This window comes from Pyrgilauda ruficollis, unplaced genomic scaffold (assembly GCF_017590135.1).
Source record: "Pyrgilauda ruficollis isolate IOZ18807 unplaced genomic scaffold, ASM1759013v1 scaffold292, whole genome shotgun sequence".
NCBI classification, from domain to species: Eukaryota; Metazoa; Chordata; class Aves; order Passeriformes; family Passeridae; genus Pyrgilauda; species Pyrgilauda ruficollis.
The window spans coordinates 35166-50999 of NW_024524289.1; the positions used below are offsets into that span (position 1 = coordinate 35166).

Genomic DNA, 15834 nt, shown 5'->3' on the forward strand with positions numbered 1-15834 from the left:
GCAGCCCTGCTCCCAGGACACTCCTCCACGTTCCCCTTCTGCCTCAGCACGCCCAGGAGCCGGAGAGGTTTCCCCACCTCCTGCAGCCCGAGGACTGGCCCGCTGAGTTTGCCCCGGTGCTGCTGGCACCCGGGGCCGTGGAGCACGAGGAGCAGCCCGGGCTCTTGGATCAGGGTCACCTGAACCAGTGCAGGCACACAGAGTCCTTCCCAGCTCACCCCAGTGCCTCCTGACTGGTTTGCCAGCATGACCAGGATGGGAGCACACACGGAGCTCACGCTTGCACGGGAGGGACGGGGCTGAGGGAGGCTGAGGAGCAAGAGCCCAGCAGGAGGGAGCAGGTGGCCAGCACAGGGCCCTGTCCCCACTCTGGACTCTGCCCTGCCTCCCACATGCCCCTTGTCACATCACTGCCTGAGATCCCAAGATGCCTGAAACCCCACAGGGGATCCCAAGGTGGAAGGGACTCAGCACACCTGGGATTCAGAACCTCACCCCGAGTGAGGCTGGCAGTGCCCTGCTGCCTGCCCAAGCAGGACTGAGGGACCTCTCTTTGGGATTTCATTGATCTTCCTTTGGGAACAACTCCAGCCATGAGGAGTCACCACCCCGAGGAGGCTCACCAGGCTCAGAGGTTTCCACATCACAAAGCGGGGTGTGGCATGGACACCCCACATCCCCCTGGTGCTCTGACTGCCAGGCTCCCTCCTCCTGGGCCCATCCCCTGGGACTGGGAGCAATCCCATCCCCGGGACAGGGGACCTGGCCCTGCCCCACAACAGATCCCATGGGCTTGATGCCTCCTGCACCAGAGAGCTCCAGAGAGTTCCCCTCTTGGCTGGGGAGAGACATGGGTGTGGATCAGCCAGCTCTGGGCACACCGAGGTTTAAGAGGAAGGAATAAATGAATTGCTTTGCCAAGGTGCCCAGGGTATGTCCAGCCCTGGGGCTCCACCCTGGGATTTCCAGGGTGCTGGGAGGGATTGCAGGCGGCACTGCGAGATCACAAAGTTGCTTGGGCAACTATTTCCATGTTATTGTGCATCCACCAGGCGCCTCAGACACATTTTAAAGCACAAAATGCCATCTTGAGGCAAGAGCTGACGCTGGTGATGGTGCAGCTGGTCGGCCCCAAAGCAGGGAGGGCGTTGGGCTGGCAGCACCCCGGCCCAGGGGTGATGCCCCCACCACGGGCACCCCCTGCTCCCACTCCTGGCAGCTGCACAGCCCCTTCCTGCATCCTGCTCCGAGCAGCTCCTTGGAAAGGTGCCCACTGAAGCCATCCGTGTCACCAAAGTCCCCCGTGCCAGTCTGGGGACAGGGAACACTCCTGGCTCTGCTCCAGCACCCACGGGACACCACTGAAGGGACCTGGCAACCCAGGGACAAAGAAAAGCCTGGAGCCCTTCATCCTGACTCAAAGCTGCAGCTCCCTGTGGGCACAGACAGCTCGTGGGTGCCCTCTCCTGCTGTCACACAGCAGCAGTGGTGGCCATGCCCAGCCTGGTCCCCACACAGCCCTGCCCTGCTCCCTGTCCTCTGCTGCTTGGCCCGGGGGGAACAGCCAGGAACACCCCCAGAGCTGCAGTCCAGCTCCTCCCAGGGGTTGTGAGCCCTGGGCGAGCACACAAAGTCTCCAGAAGTTTTGGGAGAAGCTGACGGAGCCTGAGGCACAAACCACTCCAGCCTGGCAGCCACTCTCTGCGTGGAGAGAAACCTCTCCTGGCATTCCCAGCCTGGAGATCAGCAGAGGGTTGGACCTTTTTCCCAATCCCCCTGGAACCTGAGCTCCCCAGAAGAGCAGAGCAGCTGCCCAGTACCTGGCCCCTCAGCTGGATCAGTTCACAGCCTCCACAAAGGGATTTTAACAAACCATGGCAAATTTTCCTTCCCAGCTGGAAAGGGAAGGTGACAAGGGAAGGTGACAAGGTCCAACCACCACGATCCTTGGCTGCAAGGGGCACATGGCCCTTCCCCACCTCTGCTTGTCCTGCTGGCACTGCTTCCATGTTCTGCTCCAGAACCAGCCTTTGTGCTGAGTAAGAGCAGCCAGGACCTGACACAGCTCTGCTGGGCTCCAGCTCTAAAAGGCTGCAGAGCATTAATCAGCTGCACTGATTAACGAGCACTGGCTGCTAACGACCGTGCCAGCTGCCAGGAGCTGAGTGGGTGAAGTTCCCTCCTCGGGGGGGGCTGATGCCAGAGCAGCAATTCCAGGCACCTGGAATTGCACCATTCCCCACCTGCACAGGTGCAGGAACAGCCTCAAGGCCTCCTCACACCCTTGAGATGATCCTGTCCTCATTCCCCAGATCATCATGGAATGGTTTGGGTGGGAAGGGGCCTTAAGGATCATCCCATCCCACCCCTGCCATGGCAGGGACACCTCCCAGGTGCTCCCAATGTCCAGCCTGGCCTGGGACACTGCCAGGGATCCATGGCAGCCCCAGCTGCTCTGGGAATTCCAGCCCAGCCCCTGCCCACCCTGCCAGGCAGGAATTCCTTGCCAAGATCCCAGCCCATCTCCCCTTTGCCAGTGGGAGCCATTCCCTGTGTGCTGTCCCTGCAGGCCTTGCAAAGTCCTGATGGGGCTCGTGGGGTGCTGGCCCTGCTGATGTTGGCTGAATATATAAAGACAGAACTTGGACCCATCTTTGCTGGATTCTCGTTTTCCCCCTTCAACTCCACTGTGGAAATTTCTGCTTCTCAACCCCATTCCTGCTGGGACCCACTGGGGTTTGTTCAGGGGCTCTTGGCTGCAAATTCCAGGCAGAAGAAGCATGGAATGTTTAGGTTGGAAAAGCCCTCTGAGACCATCAAGTCCAACCACTCCCAGCACTGCCAAGGCCACCACTGACACATGTCCCCAAGTGTCACATCCACAGGGCTTTTAGAGCCCTCCAGGGATGGGAACTCCACCCCTACCCAGGTCAGCTGGACCAGGACTGGACAAACCTTTACAGGAAGAAATTTTCCCAATATCCAGCCTCACCTTCCCCTGGCACAGCCTGAGGAATCTGTGACTTTCCACTGGGATTTCAAATTGCAGCATCACTGCTCAACCCCATTCCCTGGGATGAACACCCCTGCTGGGGCCACCAGCCCCCATTCCCTGGGATGAACACCCCTGCTCTGGCCACCAACCCCCATTCCTTGGGATGAACACCCCTGCTGGGGTCACCAGCCCCCATTCCCTGGGATGAACACCCCTGCTGGGGCCACCAGCCCCCATTCCCTGGGATGAACACCCCTGCTGGGGCCACCAGCCCCCATTCCCTGGGATGAACACCCCTGCTGGGGCCACCAGCCCCCATTCCCTGGGATGAACACCCCTGCTTCAGCCACCAGCCCCCATTCCTTGGGATGAACACCCCTGCTGGGGCCACCAGCCCCCATTCCCTGGGATGAACACCCCTGCTGGGGCCACCAGCCCCCTTTCCTTGGGATGAACACCCCTGCTCTGGCCACCAGCCCCCATTTCCTGGGATGAACACCCCTGCTCTGGCCATCAGCCCCCATTCCCTGGGATGAACACCCCTGCTCTGGCCACCAGCCTGGCCCTGGCAGGAGCCTTGCTCTGAGCCCAAAACTCCCTTTCCCACCCCCGAGGGAGGATGCTGGAAGTGCTCGGTGAAAGCAGGAGTGGAGCACGGCCGGTTCCTCTAGAGGGAAGCCTACACTTGTCTGATGGAAGCAGCTCTGTGCAGCACTAAAACGCTGACTCACCCTCCTCCTCCTCCTCCTCCTCCTGCTCCTCCTTCCCTCCCATTCCCAGCACACGGCTCTGCCAGCCAAAATAAATCTGGGGTACCTCCCTGCCCTCATTTATTTGTTTGGCAGCACTTCACAGACGCCTTTGAGCCTCGCAGCAATAAAAAAAAAAAAAAGGGAAATAAAATATTGCTGAGCAACCCCCTGATGGAAAAAGTGTACTGGAAACAGCTCGTTCAGTGCAGGGAGGTTTCTCCCTCCGGATCCCAGCCTGCCCTCGGGCTGGGGGGCTCTGCACCAGCAGCAGAAAACAGCCCATGCCACAGCAGGCCCTGGGAAGGGCAGGCATGGAGGCAGCCCTGATGTGCCCAGGGAGGAGCTGTGCTGCAGCTCAGGGGAAATCCTCCAGGGGCTGGAGCCGGGGCTGTGCCGGCTCTGCCACTGCCACGCTGCTTCTGGCCCGTTTTCCCACGGACACGGCTCCCTCGGGTGGAAAAGCACGGGATGGAGGTGCTGGAGCATCCTGCAGCAGCTCCAGGCCTGGCAGGGAGCAGAAACCTCCTCCCAGCGGCAGGAGCAGGAATAATGCAGGAGGGGGTTGGGAAGGGATGGGAGCAGCAGCCCAGGACGTTTTTGTACAGGGTGGGAGCTCCTGAGTCAGGGAATGAGTTTTAAATAGGAATTCCAGAGGTGGGAGGGCTGGATTTCTCTATAATAAATCACCTATAACAATCCATAAATGATCTATAATAATTATCTGAGCAATAACCACTTTGCTCTTCCCTTGGGCCTCACCTGTCCATCATCCCCATTCAAATGGACAGATCTTCCTTTACAGACGTTTGCCCTCAAAACCACGGGAATTAAAAAAAAATAGGAGAAATCTGAGCAGTAGGAACCCAGGGAGATGCCAACTTGAACCCCCAATTCCCACCTTTAGGAGCGGGAGTGGGGCTGTGCTTCTCCAAAGCTCACCAGGGCTGAGCTGGTGCCAGCTCTGGGTGCAGCTCCCCATCCTGCCTGCTGTCCATCCCTGGGAAGGGCAGGCTCAGCAGCACAAAGAGCCCTTCTCCAGCCTCACACTGATCCCACTCCATCCCTAGGGCTGCCCCAAGGCAGGGCAGAGCTGCACTCTCCTGGATACCATCCCTGTGCCAGAGCCCCCACGGATTCATCCCTGTTAGCCACAACGCCCTGCTTTCACATCATGGCCTTCATCTCCCTCTTCCTCAAACCCTGCAGGCTCTGCTCTCAGAGTCCTGCTGGCTTTGGAGGGGCTGCCCCAGGCTCCATGCTCCATCCCAGCACTGCCAGCCTGGCCAAGGCCTCTGCTCCAGCCATTCCAAGCCTGAGAATGGAACTGATGCCCCTGTTTTTGTAGGACAGAGCACAGTTTCCTCTTTCTCCTGCTGCCAGGCCTAAGATGCAGCCCCATTTTATCATCAGGATTCTCCACAGGAAGCAGGAGCTGCAGAGCTCTGATAACATTGGAGGAAACCCTGGAAACATGTAAAGGATTGTTTCAGCCCCAGGCTTTGCCTCAAATAAACCTGCTGAGCTTCTTCCTTACACACAACCCTTAACCACTGACATTCAAAACAACAACCCCCAACCAGGCTTTTATTCAGCCTCCAAAGAGCAAACACCATCTTCCTACTGCTCCCATCCCCTCCAGAATCAAAGCCTGGAGCTCCAGGGATTAGCAAGGCCAGGGATGATGAGAAGAGCCTTTGGGACCTGCTTCCCTGAGAAGAATCAGGGAAAACAGGGTGTAAATAAGGGCTGAAGGCAGAAATGCCCAGTTCTGTCCCCAGGGAGAGCACAGACAGAGCAGAGCCAGCTCCCACACTGAGGGCTCAGCAAAACCCACCCAGCACACAACAAAACCCTCTTTATAAAGCTCCAGTTAAGCCCAGCCCAAAGCAGCAGCTCCTTATTTTGGGAAGGGTGTGTTTGGCAGAGCAAGTGGGTAAAGATGAGCTGTGCCAGGCTGGGCTTTGCTGCAGGCAAACTCAAACCATCCTTCTAATTACAGACCTTTTAACTAATTACAGGCTGAGGTTCCTGGGCTGGCAAAGTGACTGATTTTGGATGCATTCCCACCACGTTCAGCTCTGGGTTAAACCTGGCCTATCCAGTGTGGCAAACAGGTGACAAGGTGCTGCTGGCAGGAGCCACAAGGCTGAAGTTTCCAGAGTCAGGAGAGCAGGAGGGGAAAAGTCCTTTCTGCAAGTAAGTCAAGACTTAAAACTGCTCAGTTCAGAGGCTGCTTCTCTCCAGAGCAAGGGTTAGTCCAGCTCTAGGAGAGACACTGCTACTGAACAGCCACAGATGGACATCACAGAACACCAGAGACCACAGAATCTGGAATGGTTTGGGTGGGAAGGGACCTCAAATCCCACCCAGTGCCACCCCTGCCATGGCAGGGACACCTCCCACTGTCCCAGGCTGCTCCCAGTGTCCAACCTGGCCTTGGGCACTGCCAGGGATGCAGGGGCAGCCACAGCTGCTCTGGGAATTCCAGCCCAGCCCCTGCCCACCCTCCCAGCCAGGAATTCCTTGCCAAGATCCCATCTGACCCAGCCCTCTGGCACTTTGAAGCCACCAAGACCTAAAAGCTCTTCCACAGCTTTGACCTGAACCAGCAGCTTGGCCCACGAGGTCGTTCAGTGTAAGGAAGCAAAATGAAATCAGAGAAGTCAGTAGTGTATAATTAAAAGGAGCAATGATGTCCTAATGAATGGCCAGGAGAACTGAAGCACTGGGAAGAGCAGGGCAGAGACAAACCCTGTCCCTGTGAGGATGGACAGGGCCTTTCTGCAGCAAATCAGGCTCAGTCTCCAGATGATTCCTGTGATGCTCCCCAAAGGTTCTCAGCTGTCCCAGTGACAATCCCTGGGCTCTGGGAGGGAGAATCCCTTCCCAGCCAGGCAGCTCCAGCATCTCCCCATCCTCCAGGAGCCACTCCTCTCAATCCCCCTGCTCCAGCAGTTCAAGCTCATCATTTCCCATTCTCAATTGCAAACTGTACCTAAAGCCCACTCAGATGTTCCCAAACACCCAAAAGGGGCTCTGTGAATTCCTTCCCTGCAGCTCGTGCTGCTTGGAATCCATTCCTGCTTTTGGGAGAGAAAACCCCAGCCAGAGGAGCTGCTGCCCCACAGCCCATCCAGGTCTCTCCTCACAGGACAAAGTCCTCAGCAAGGCTCTGAGCAAAGCTCAGCTCTGGCTGGGCTTGAGATTAAACTGCCAGCACCAAACAAACCCATGGAGTGGAACCATCTGGGGCTGAGTCCAGGGAGGCAGGGAGCTGTCAGAAAGCAGCAGTGCTCAGGGGCACTCCAGGTGATTATCCACTGGCTTGGATGGACCAGGAGCTCAACTCCAGCCGGACCTGACATCCCTGCCTGAAATCAGAGGGTCACGGCCCTGCTGCCTCCTTCCCAGGACTGCCAAGAGGGCAAAACCTGCTGCCTTCTCACCCATTTCCCAAGGAAAAAGGGTCACGGCCCTGCTGCCTCCTTCCCAGGACTAGCAAAAGGGGAAAACCTGCTGCCTTCTCACCCATTTCCCAAGGAAAAGGGGAAAACCTGCTGCCTTCTCACCCATTTCCCAAGGAAAAGGGGAAAACCTGCTGCCTTCTCACTCATTTCCCAAGGAAAAGGCCCCAGAGAGAGATGCCGAGGGCAGCTCCATCCCATCCCATCCCATCCCATCCCATCCCATCCCATCCCATCCCACCCCATCCCACCCCATCTCACTCCTGCTTCCCTGGCTGCCTCAGGCACTTGTGGAGTCACTGCCTGGATACAGCAGCATTTTTAAGCCTTGATTTTTATTCTAGGCCTTAACCAGCAGGTTTCTTATCCCAAAATTAGAAAGAAAAATTAAAAGAATGATCTTGAGTGGAAATACTCTGTCCTTGCTCAAGGAGAGGGTGCAGAGCCCGGAGTCCTTCAGGCTCATGCACAAACCCTGCCCTGGGATGTGCCACCAAACCGCTGCCAGGGCTTGGAGTCTCCTGGGAATCCCAGAATCACAGCATGGTGAGGGGTGGAAGGGACCTTAAAGCCCATCCCATTCCATGGAGGGGACCTTCCACCATCCCAGGCTGCTCCAAGCCCCATCCAGCCTGGCCTGGGACATTTCCAGGGATAGGGAATGCCAGGGATGCAGCACAGCAGCCCCCAGACCTCACACTTGTCTCACATCCTGCCTGCTCCTTCCCAGTGATGGACTTTGTGGGACTGAGCTCCAGGCTTTGGGATGGGATATTCCTGATGCTCCTGAGCCAGGGGAGCAGCTCCTGCCTGTCCCAGTGTCCCCAGCTCTGCTGTGCAGCCTCAAGGCCACCACGAGCACGACACCTTCCCGTGGAAAGGAGGAATCTTGGGGCTGGGGCTGGAGCCAGGCTGAGGGATGTTTAACCCACGTGGGAGCCAGGTTATGGGGAACACACCAGGAGTGCCCTCTTCATTGAAGGAGGCTCAGACTGAACCAAAATCCTTCTGCTTAACAAAGGAGGTTAAAGTCAGCCCAGATTAGAAAATCCCTCTAATAAACCAAGCCTGCAGACTGAAGCTGCTCTGAGTGCTGGTTGTTTTCTCTGGCTGATTTTAACCCCATTTCCTGCCTCTCACTGACACCACCCTCGACCTCTGGACTGCCAGCTCAGCTCCAGGGGGGACACGGGTGATAAATCCCTCACAGGAACAGCACAAACACCACAAACCCCGAGGATCTGGAGGGATGAATCACACACAAAGCAAGAACAGTTAGAGATTCTTAACTGGGAGAAGGGAAGGCTGGGTGGGATGGGAAGAGGAAAGAGCAGGGTTGGGATTAGTTACTTTGGGAATATTCATGATATCTCATGTAACCAAAGTGCTGCCCCTGACCAGACCCTATGGAGGGTGTGGGGTTCATAACAAGAATGTGATTACAAATCCCAGTATCTCACACCCCAGCCTGACTGCCAGGGAAGCTTTTTCAGCTCCTTGAAGGATAATGAATCTGTATTCTGAGGCCACAGAACCACTTGGTGTGACCACACTGAGCCTCACCTCTGCAGAGGGAAACCTCTCCATGGAGGGGATCCCTCCCTTCCCTGAGAGCAAAACACATCCCACATCCAGCAGAGATGGTTTCTGGCAGAAGCCAGGAGAGGATCCAGGAAAATCCCCTTCCCTTTGAGACATTTAAGAGCAAGGAAGCATTTCCCCTGCTCTGCCCGGGCCTGAGCACTCCCAGGAGCACCCAGGAGCCGCTGGAGACGGGAGTTTGGGGCAGGAATCACCAGCCTGGACCTCCACAGCCCCTTGCACTGACCTGGGTTTCTGAGGGGACTCTTTGGGCTCCTTGGAGCCAAACCAGCCGCCGCTCTTACTCCTCTCATCCCCCGCGGCCGAGGCGTGGACGGGGGTCCCTCTGTCCCCCTGGCCTTTGCCCCCGTGGTGGAAGAAGCCTCCCTTGGCTTTCTTGTCCTCCTTCCTGGTGTCCTCGGGCGCTCTGTCCTTGGCTGGCTCGGCGGGGACACCCGGAGGAGCCGGGCTGGCTTTGCTCTCCAGGCGGTTGCTCTCCTCCATCCTGGCCCTGCCCAGGTGGTTGCTGAGGGTCACGGCCTTGGTGGACACCTTGAGCTCTTCCTGCAGGGCCAGGCTGGGCGGGGACGGGATGAACCTGGGCTCGTCCCTCTGCTGAGCCCTGTCCAGGCTGCCCAGCCCCCAGGGCAGCTCGTGGGGCTCGGGGTGCAGGGGGGCGAAGGCGAAAGGCTCGTCGTGCCTGCGGGGCACGGGCAGGGGGGCAGAGATGGGTGGGTGCAGGGGGGCTGCCTCCTCCCCGTACACGTGGCTGCCGTTGATGCACAGGGACGAGCGGGAGGGGGGCTCCTTCCTCCCCTGGGGGCTCTGCGGGGCTCCGGGCTCCCTCCTGGCCTGGGGGCTCTGCGGGGGCTCGGGCCCGGCGCTCAGCTGGGACACGTCGTCGCTGAACGCTCTCTTGTGGCTCAGCTTCGGCGAGGCCAGCGGCTCCTTCGCTGCGGGGAGCAAACACACAGCACGTGAGGCCAGCCTTGTCTTCCCCCTGGACACACCACGGAGAGCTGGGGAGCCACCCAGCCTTCTCCCTGCCGCGGGATGAGGATTCAATCCTCGGAAATGCCAAGCACAGCTCACTGGTGTGCGGCCACACTGGGGACACAAAACTGAGCACGGCTGGGCAGGACCCCCAGAGGAGGCTCTGCAAGATGACAAACACATTGTCTGAGAGGATCTGAGCTGGATAATAAATGCAAGGAATTCCTCAGAAGCTCCTTAAAGGGTCTGAGAGCTTCCATGTGACGTATGAGATGATGGGGCCATGCCTCCAGGCCACTGCTGGGTGTATGAGCCAGGAGGGTCCAGTGCCTGCCTCTCCCTCCCACTGCCTCGAGGGGTGGGCTTGATCATCTCCTCAGAAGCTCCTTAAAGGGTCTGAAAGCTTCCATGTGATGCATGATGAGATGATGGGGCCATGCCTCCAGGCCACTACTGGGTGTATGAGCCAGGAGGGTCCAGTGCCTGCCTCTCCCTCCCACTGCCTCGAGGGGTGGGCTTGATCATCTTAAAAATCTTTTCCAACCTTAACAATTCCATGATCCTGTGGCCTTGTGGCTACTGCCAATTTTTGGGGGTAAACCTTGAGGAGAACCCGAGGAAAGGACCTGACAGCTGCTCGCCCCCCCAGCTGGAGATGCTGCTTCCTTCACAGAATCGTGGAATGGTTTGGGCTGGAAGTGACCTCAAAGATCACCCAGTTCCAGTCCCCTGCCATGGGAAAGGAAGCTCCCAGTGGCTGGAAGGTTCAGCTCAGATGATGGAACCAGCACAGGAACGTCACCAGCAGAAGCCACAGGGCCTCCCCGGGGACTCCCACCCAACCTGGCAATGTGCTGTCTCAGCCAACTGAACCATTCAATGATGTATTTGTTTCCAAGGGAGAATTAATTCCCTACAAGGGCCTTTTTTGTTTGTAAATGACTGCCCTGGGAGTGCCAAGAGCTCAGATTGTTTTAATCACCGGGGCCGGCCCCGTTTGGGCTTTGCCTGCGAGCCGGAGGCGGCTCATTAGAGAGAGCAGTGACCCAGGGCAGGGCCAGCAGCTGCCAGCCCAGCCCAGCCCAGCCCAGCCCAGCCCAGGCAGGGCCCTCCTGGCAGGGACTGCTCCCAGGGGCTGGAAGGAACAGCCCTGAGGAACCCCCAGATCCTGGGAGCTCGTGGTGCAGGCATGGAAAAGCAAAATCTGGGATGTTCCTCCCGTTCTGGCAAACACCTCGGTGCCAGCACACAGGTCTTGGGGGGTTTGTGGAGGATGTCATCTCTTAGTGACATCCTGGAGCACAGGAGGCTCAGGGGGACCTTGTGGCTCTGCACAGCTCCTGCCAGGAGGGGACAGCCGGGGGGTCGGGCTCTGCTCCAGGGAACAGGGACAGGAGCAGAGGGAATGGCCTCAAGCTGGGCCAGGGGAGATTTAGGGAAAATTTCTCCACTAAAAGGGCTGTCCAGCCCTTGCCCAGCTGCCCAGGGCAGGGCCAGAGTCCCCATCCCTGGAGGGATTTCAAAGCCCTGTGGCTGTGGCACTTGGGGACACAGTGAGTGGTGGCCTTGGCAGTGCTGAGGGAACAGCTGGACTCCATGATCCTGGAGGGCTTTTCCAACCTAACCAATTCCACATTTCTGGTTCCACATTCCACACTCCTGGAAGTGGAATAACCAATTCCACACTCCTGGTTCCACACTCCACACCCCTGGAACTGGAACAACCAATTCCCCAATTGCTGGCTCTGTGGCTGGGTGAGCAATCAGTTAACAGAGCTGCAGGGAAGTCTCAGCAGCCCCTTGCAAGGAAAGCAAGGGGAGCACTGGGGGGATTATCCCTGATCCTCTTACCAGAGCGCTCGGTGGACAGGCTGCCGTGTCTGCTGGGGGATTTGGTCACCTCGGGCACGTTGGCTGCCAGGCTCAGGCTGGCAGAGGAGATGGTGCTGTCGGAGCCCAGGGACGTGCTGGACTGCGTCAGGGACGACTTGCGCAGCTTGTTCTTCAGGAAGAAGCCCTTGAGTTTGGACCTCTTGCCCCCGAGCTCGAAGTCGTCCTCCACGTCCAGGGCTCCCATGCTGCTGGGGATGATGGCAGAGGCCGACTCCAGGTCGTACTTCTTCTTGCCTGTCACCTTGTCCTTCAGCTTCCCGAAGGGCGAGCGCGCCTTGTCCTTCACGGACAGGTCGAACATGCTGGCAGTCAGGCTGTTCCGTGTGAACTGGATGCTCACCAGGATCTCACCTCGCTCCTTCTCCTTCTTCCCAGCCTTGGAGTGCAGCTTGTGCCACCTGCAGCCAAAGGGGAGACACAAGGGAAGGGCACTCTGTCACCTCCAAGAGCCACAAGCCAGCAGAACTTTGAGGAGAGAAAGCACCAGGGATATCCAGCACGAGTTTCTCCAGGGAAAGGGTTGGAAAACAGGGAGGTTTGGAGTCCCCATCCCTGGAGCTGTCCAAGGAATGCCTGGATGTGGCACTCAGTGCTTTGGGCATTGGGACTGGACTCAATGATCCAGGAGGGCTTTTCCAACCTCAGTGATGCTGGGATTCTAACCCAAGTGTCCCAGATATCACCTAAACCCCAAGTCAGAGACACAAACACCCCACACAGAGGTGGCACACAGAACTGACCCCTCCCTGGTGCACCTGCAGCTCCATCCCCATCCCTGTCCTCACCCCAAACGCTGCCCTTCCACTGAACAGCCTGGACAACACCACCTCACTGAGCCCTCCAGACACCACTGTGATTCTCCAGGCAAAGCTGGGAGCTGTCTGCAAGGAGACAAAGCCACCGGCGCCTTGTGCTCGTGATTTGAATGTCCCAGAGGCGGTGACTCAGGGATCCTCTCGGCAGAGACTGACCCAGAATGGCAAAGGAACTCAGCAGCATCCATTCAATCAGCTTCCTGCCAGACCTGTGTGTCTCACTCCAGCAAAGATGCTCAGGCTTGCCTGGAAGTGTCCTTGGATCGAGTGCTTTAAAGGCTGACGCATGCCAGGAGATCTCTGAGCAGCTCCAGCCACAGCCAACACAAGCCCACCCTTCCCAGGCTGCTGATCTGGGGGCAATCCCCACATTCCCACAGCAGGTTCCAGAAGGAGCTATTGGCCACATCCAGCACAAAGCTCCCACTCATTCCAGAGGATTCCTGGGAATGCTTCCCACTGTCCCACCCCACACAAAACCCACAACAGGCTTTGTTCCAAAGCTGCCCGTGGAAATGGGGGAACATTGGAAAAGCCCCCAAACCATTCCCTGCACAAGGCAAAAACACCCCAGCCTCCCTTTAGGTGCTGATGCTTCCCCAGGGAATGGCCTGGGAGCTGGCAGGGCATGGAGCAGCCTCTGGAATGGCATGGCAGAGGGGTCTGGACTCCTGCCAGCAGGGAGGAACGGTGGGACTGGGGACACCAAGGCACAGACACACCCAGAGCCACCCCCTGGTTCTGCATTCCCACATTCCAGTGGGCCAGCACCAACACAGGCCACCAGGGAACTGTTTCTTCCCAAAAATCACTTCATCCCCAAGGGATGCCCCATCTCTGCCAGTCCAGGCACCACTTCCCAGGCGTGCAGCAGGATGAGCAGGAACCCAGCACAGCCACAGCCCTGATCCCACCCAGATCCAAGTATTAAATGAATTTCTGATTAAAATTCCCCTTAACAAGGCCCAAGGAAAGCTGCAGGCTTAGGACAGATCCTGTTTGTCCATGCTGTGCTTCCTGGGAGCAATGGGAGGTGAAAACACTTCTAACAAGCATTAACAATTTCCCAGAAAATAAAAATCCCAGTGGTGTCTTACATCCACCTGGAGAGTGAAGTCACTGAGAACAGAAAAAATAGGGAAGGAAAATGGGATGGGATGGGATGGGATGGAGGTGGGTGTGACCATAGTGGAATCACCAGGGTGAGGAAAAAACTGGAGTTGTGTCCTCCAGGAGTTCCTGAATTTCTGCCAGGGAAGTTATCACAGAGTGAAGGATGAAGGGAGGAGCTGGGAAGCCTGAGAATGTTACAGCAGAGCCTGGAAGTGTCCCAGGCCTTGGAGGACAGGGACAGTGGGAGGTGTCCCTGCCCGTGGGACTGGATGCCTTTTACAGCCCCTTCCAACCCAAACCAGCCTGGGATGCCAAGAAGGGGGCACAAAATGCCCTCATTCCCTGATAAATGTCCCAGGTGCACAGCTGGCAGCACCCAGGTCCTTCAGCACACAAAGGCAGGAGGGACAGTGCCTGGGACTTTGCTGGGCACAGACACAGAATTCAGTCCCTGAATCCACTCCCATCCAATGGCCACTGCAAAACTTCCAGCGCTCAGGCTGCCAGCTTGAAAATAGCCAGGCAAGAAAAAATAAAACAAAATCCATGGAAAAAGGCAGCATTAACCCCTTAGAGCAGGCAGCCCAGAAGAAGCTGAGCCCCTGGCAGGGAGCAGCAGCAGGAGAACACTTCCCAAAGGATTGCAGGGGAAAAGGCTGCCTGGAACATCCCCCAGTGCATTCTTCACTTGAATGAGGAGCTGGAAGCAGCTCAGGAGGGAAGGGCTGCAGCTGGGAGGGAGAGCCCGGGGGGCTGAATCACTGCACAGGAAAAAGAAACAACTCCTGAAAGGACTTTGTGTACCTTACATCATCCCATGGAAAAAATGAGAACCTGGGGGCATGGACACAGGGAAAGGCAGGAGCTCCCCAGGAGGGGCTGGAACTGCCTGGACGTGCCCCCAGCACCCCCAGCCCTGTGAGCATCCAGGGGAATTCAGGGCTGAGCCTGAGCTGCTCCAAAAAGCAGCTGTTCAAGACAAAACCTCTGCTGCTGCTGGGACTCGGGAGCTATTTCTGGTTCCCAAGACCTCATCAACAGTCAGGGCTACACCTCTAGCAGGCAATGGGGCTATTTTTAGGCTGAGCTCCCAGTTTATGGCACAGGACGAGGGTTTGGGAGGGTTCAGCTGCTCCATGTGCTGTGCTTGGGTATTTTATGAATCAGCCCCAGTGGAAACAGGAGGTGCAAACTCCTGGGATGCAGCAGGACAGTGGGATCAGGGAGGGAGCAAGTGCCAGGCAGCAGCACACCAACTCCCACTGCAGCTTTCCACCAGGAACCCCCTCCCACAGCCCTTGCTTTCCCAAATCCCTTCCAGGAGCTGCCCTCGGGGGGATGCTGGGAGGGGGTTTCTGGACTGGGGCCACCCCAGGTCCCATCTTGGAGAGGGACACCATGTTTTTTATGGGAATAGACAACACACCTGGAAAACAAACATGAAATCCCTTTTCCAGGTCTGAAGGAGCAGAACTGGGTTACATCAGTCAGCTCTGGAGCAGGGGGAGGCAGGGAGCTGTGCCAAGCACACCCAGCCCCAGGGATCCACAGGGATCTGCTTCCTGGGGGTTTGGAGGCCACACTGGGATCCAGCCCCTGGCTGCACAGGACACCCAGGACAAGGCACTCACCTCCAGCCACCCGCTCTGAGGGACCCTCCCGAGGTTTGCAGGGGTCCCAGCCCCACACAGCCTTTGCAGGTTACAAAATTTCAATTAAAATGCAGTGAAACTCTGCCCCAGAGCCAGAGCTGGAGGGGAGCAGGATTGCTCCCAGCTGAGGAGATGTGTCCCAGTCTGTGCTGCTTCCCCTGCTCCCTACAGCTGGAATGTGCTTCTCAGGGGAGGAACCTCCTGGATCAGCATCCTCTGCTCTCTGGGGAGCTGCTCCTCTTCCCCCAGCTCCTGCCCCCTGCCCTGCCAGGTGATGTCCTGCTGCCACAGAGAGCTTGGGGACACCTCCAGGGTGACACATCCATGGGACACCTCAGGGTGTCACACCAGGGAATGGAGAGCCCAGGGACACCTCCAGGGTGTCACATCCATGGGACACCTCAGGGTGTCACACCAGGGAATGGAGAGCCCAGGGACACCTCCAGGGTGACACCTCCAGGGTGTCACAGCCAGGGAATGGAGAGCCCAGGGACACCTCCAGGGTGACACATCCATGGGACACCTCCAGGGTGTCACACCCAGGGAATGGAGAGCCCAGGGACACCTCCAGGGTGT

General features: G+C 57.7%; 1 protein-coding gene across 3 annotated transcripts in view; it reads right to left on the reverse strand.

Annotated features, from left to right (window-relative positions):
* Nucleotides 1-15834, reverse strand: part of RAB11FIP5 (RAB11 family interacting protein 5) — a 38842-nt gene that overhangs the window by 10950 nt on the left and 12058 nt on the right. For 2 of the 3 annotated variants that reach the window (XM_041472535.1, XM_041472536.1), the window contains exons 2-3: nucleotides 11637-12076; nucleotides 9040-9745 (exon numbers count right to left, since the gene is read on the reverse strand). In XM_041472535.1, coding sequence (XP_041328469.1) covers nucleotides 9040-9745; nucleotides 11637-12076 — 1146 coding nt within the window. The remainder of the gene's footprint in view (nucleotides 1-9039; nucleotides 9746-11636; nucleotides 12077-15834) is intronic. The other variant, XM_041472537.1, reaches the window with a different exon arrangement.